The sequence below is a fragment of the Phaeodactylum tricornutum genome, genomic scaffold, assembly GCF_000150955.2.
Source record: "Phaeodactylum tricornutum CCAP 1055/1 PHATR_bd_40x36 genomic scaffold, whole genome shotgun sequence".
Classification (NCBI taxonomy): domain Eukaryota; phylum Bacillariophyta; class Bacillariophyceae; order Surirellales; family Neidiaceae; genus Phaeodactylum; species Phaeodactylum tricornutum.
This window is the reverse complement of record NW_002238044.1, coordinates 1-3687: the sequence shown is the minus strand read 5'-3', so window position 1 is coordinate 3687 and position 3687 is coordinate 1. Positions and strand designations below refer to the sequence as shown.

General features: G+C 46.7%; 2 protein-coding genes across 2 annotated transcripts; one reads left to right on the top strand and one right to left on the bottom strand.

Moving 5' to 3' along the window:
* Nucleotides 1-905: 905 nt before the first annotated feature.
* On the bottom strand, nt 906-1844 carry PHATRDRAFT_bd1771 (predicted protein; the record flags this gene model as incomplete). The annotated part of the gene is made up of 2 exons (XM_002176438.1): nt 1296-1844; nt 906-1092 (listed from the first exon to the last, which is right to left on the bottom strand). The coding sequence occupies exons 1-2, from the start codon at nt 1814-1816 to the stop codon at nt 906-908; spliced, it is 708 nt and encodes a 235-aa protein (XP_002176474.1). The 5' UTR covers nt 1817-1844.
* Nucleotides 1845-2136: 292 nt separating this feature from the next.
* Nucleotides 2137-3687, top strand: PHATRDRAFT_bd1770 (predicted protein). Its single transcript, XM_002176439.1, has 2 exons — nt 2137-2376; nt 2463-3687. The coding sequence occupies exons 1-2, from the start codon at nt 2334-2336 to the stop codon at nt 3560-3562; spliced, it is 1143 nt and encodes a 380-aa protein (XP_002176475.1). The 5' UTR covers nt 2137-2333; the 3' UTR covers nt 3563-3687.

The following is a 3687-nucleotide window of genomic DNA, read 5'->3' as shown; positions in this document are numbered from 1 at the left end:
TCTGTTTCCACAGTGTCGCAGGAATCCATTGGCTTCAGGTGGTTATTGCTGCCTTTAGTTTCATGCGAGCGGGTGCAACTGAATATCTCGCAATTTTCCGAATGAGCCAGAACGCGTTTGCTGATGAGCCATTTTTCTATCGTTGCGTAGCGAAGTTCGATCCGTTTCGGATCAGCTTCTCTCCTCCGTTGAATATACCGCATAATCGGGGGCGCTGACATGATAAGAAACAATATCGAGAGGAGAATGATCAATCCAATCAAGAAACCCACTACTACCATATTGGTGCTTTCCACAGTCACGGCGATTGGCGCGAGCGTTGGTGCCAACGTAAATGTTTCCGGAGTGACAGAACCACGATCGATGTACTCCAAGTACTGCGATCGGGTGTTCTCTCCGCGTCCTACCTCCATCACTACTGGACTCTAACAAAGCACTTCTCCCGATTACGAAGCGATGAAAAAATAGAAGTGGACAGCAATCAACAGTGAAAGAGGAAGCGAACTGCTTGGCACGACGGTAGACGCTCGAGTGCTTGGAAGCTTGACGCCGTTGTCTGACCTGCAGCCATCAGCCACATCGAGCCTGCAGGTGCTGGGAAGTCGAAAAATCTGACCCAGATTTCAATTTTTGGATTATTTAACAGATAGAAGTGTCAGAGTCATCCAAAAAAGATCCAAGTATTTATTTAATCCGGGACTTCATTCTCCCCTTATAAGTGTAAATATTGATCATCGATTGGGAGCAAAAAGATCGTGGTCCATTTCAGACCATTAATGACTGTAATTGGATTAGGCACTTTTTCCCTGAGACGTGCGAGTCACGAATTTCATATTACGACTCGCAGGATACGACAGGGGCAGGGCTTAAGCTATGCTAAAATGTAGGCAATATGTGGTGCAATGCTAGGGCACAGCGCCAACCCAAAAGGCATTACGGTATGCCAATTCATGTTCTGGTCCCAAGATGCAGCAGTGCTCCTGCAATTGGATAGACACAAGCGAACTTTGAGCTTTGGCGGCTAGTACTGATGAAGGACCTTTCGCAACAAACGTGTGGCATGCATAATTCTTAGGAACGCAATGATTAAGCCTAGAGGATAGTAAGTACAAGACCCCGTTTTGTAGCCTACTCTGCTCGAATATGCGCTTGCGGCTATGTCTTGTCCAAAGGTCTTTTCCAGCGCAAATTAGAGTGTTGTGCATGTTGGATCAAATTTCATCAATCGTCCAAATTTGGGGTCAATCGAATTGCGGAGGACCAGAAGCCACCTCGGAATTACTGCCGGGAATTACCGCTCTTGCTGTTCTCGAAGACGTGCCTGCTCCTCCAGATGAAACACATTGGACTCCCAGCTGCCGAACGTAGACGGGGACGGTAAATTCGTCCCAAAGGTATGCTTGATTTGATATCGGTCAACGACTGTATCAAAAAAGTGTGGGTTGTAAAAATCGTTTTGCTGTTTCAAATTCTCCACCCAACTGGAAGTCTCTCCAATCGCCTCCGCGACTTTCACAAAACTATCTGATTGAATTGATCTATTACGTTCCCAGCCTTCGCGCCTTTCGGCAATGTAGTTTTTGTTCCAACATACGATCGACGGGTTATCACCGACTTTTCGATTCTCAATGTTCGTAGACGACGAAAAAGTTTCACTGCGCGTAGAGCCTTTCAATGGATCCACGACCCCCTTTGGGCCCGCTTTATGCCCAATACCGCTTCCTGAGGCCGTCGAGGGTTGGGGGGCTACCGCTTCGCTCTCGAACAAGTCAGAACTTTGGCCGCTGTCGGATTCGTAAGCGGCCAGTACATCCATATCGAGATTTTTGACTATGAAGCGAATCCGATGGTTATCAAACAAATGCACAATGTAAAAGGAAAGGCTGGTGCGTGGTGGCCACGATCACTGCACACAAGGAACCGCGTGGGACAGGTCTTGCGTTTTTCTTGCCTTACATTAGTTTCGTCAACAGAAAGTCAACTGTCTGTCCGTTTGTCCAATACGCGGGATCTCTCTGGGTTCGCTTTCGTGTCAACCTGGGAATCACGACTCACAGACTCTGCAGCAATCTTCATTCATTGCGAACCCTGACTTGTGTTTTATGCGAACCTTACCTAAATTCCCTACATAACAGTAAATTCGCTACTAACATGAACGTGAATCCTGTCCTTCCACAACGACATGCTCAACTCACATTACTACGTTCGTGCAGCTGACAACTGTCCCTTCCCCGTGTCGGCCAAATCACTTGCGGGATGCGAATTGTCGCCCTTCGCTAGAAAACCAAGCGAGCACAAAAAGAAAGATCTCCTTGCAAGACCAACACAGAACCATGGAAAACAAAGCAACTTTTACCATTGCACTCGAACGAAACGGTGCGTCTAGAAGCAATCTAGAGGTTAATACTTTGTTTAAGCTCAAAATGAAGGGAATACTCACACGATTGTAACTTTTCCAACAGATGGAGTCGTGCGAGCCCAAGCTTGGCTGAAAGGCACGGTACTGATGGAAGTTCACGAGACTCTGCAGAAGCCACCAGGCAGTATCGAAGTCAAGCTTGTCGGAAAAGAAATGGCTAACGACCGAAAGAAAGGTTTCCACCTTCCGCTTGGTAGTAACCGTCGCGAAAAGGAGATTTTCGGAGAATCTCGCGTACTACAGATCATTTCTGATAAATTCGAAGGCGGTTCCTTTTCCTACCCGTTTTCGATTTATCTACCCGCAAGCATTCCACCAAGTATGGTATGGGGAGACAAGAAGATGGGTTGCAAGATCAAATACATATTACATGCTTCTATTGATGGGTTCCGTAGCGTAGAACGTGAACTTCGGGTGGTGGGGCCCCCGCTTAGTTCGCAGAAGCATCCTTTTTTTCTACAACCAACAGTATTTCCTCTCAAATCAAAGCTAAAGGTCAGTCAAGGATACGTTATTCTGGCAGTCAAGCTCGAAGATTCGCATCTTGGTAAAGGTGGTAATGCCAACGTTTCTTTATCTTGTCGAAACAAATCATCGCTGTCAATTGAGAAAGCTCAGCTCCGCTTGACGGAAAGAATTGAGTACGCAACCAGGCAAGGTACCCGCAAGAAAAAAAAAGTGCTCGGTAAGATGCCTGATGTTTCTCTATCTGGCTTGGTGAAGCACACGACGGGGCGAGCTTCTCCTATGCAGCATGAGCCCGAAGGTGTTGATGGCCTGGACTATGTCGAGATGCAAGGAGATCTATCCTTTCGACACAATACTGTGCGGCTTCCAGTTCCCTTCAAAGCTCGTTGCTCTTACAAAGGCGACTTAATTAATATTTCTCATCAGATCGAGGTGACACTCTTGATGAAGGGCAAGACACAAGTGCCAAAAGTCAGGATCCCAGTCAAAATTTTTGATCCACCAGTTCTGGAAACAGTAGTCCACTCACCGTCACAAGCAAAGATCGACGAGGTCGCAACAACCATGTGGCCTAGAGACGATCCTACATGTGTCCACTCAGGGGCCGACAGCACAAGCTCCTGTGGAACTCCGTCTATCCAGGAAGAGTTGACGGCAAAAGAGCGCACCTTTTGACAATACTCTGTCTGTGCTTTATTTCCGTGATGGAGAGTATTGGTTTTAGGGCCAGCAAACGTCAGAATTAATGATGACAATTCCCTTTGAACAATTTTATGAATTGTACTGATTATGAATCAGAC

Bases quoted from the DNA above. Each gene is read 5' to 3' on its own strand.
- PHATRDRAFT_bd1770 (XM_002176439.1), top strand. From the start codon at position 2,334: ATGGAAAACAAAGCAACTTTTACCATTGCACTCGAACGAAACG. The intron at 2,377-2,462 runs GTGCGTCTAGAA...CTTTTCCAACAG, and splicing joins CATTGCACTCGAACGAAACG to ATGGAGTCGTGCGAGCCCAA.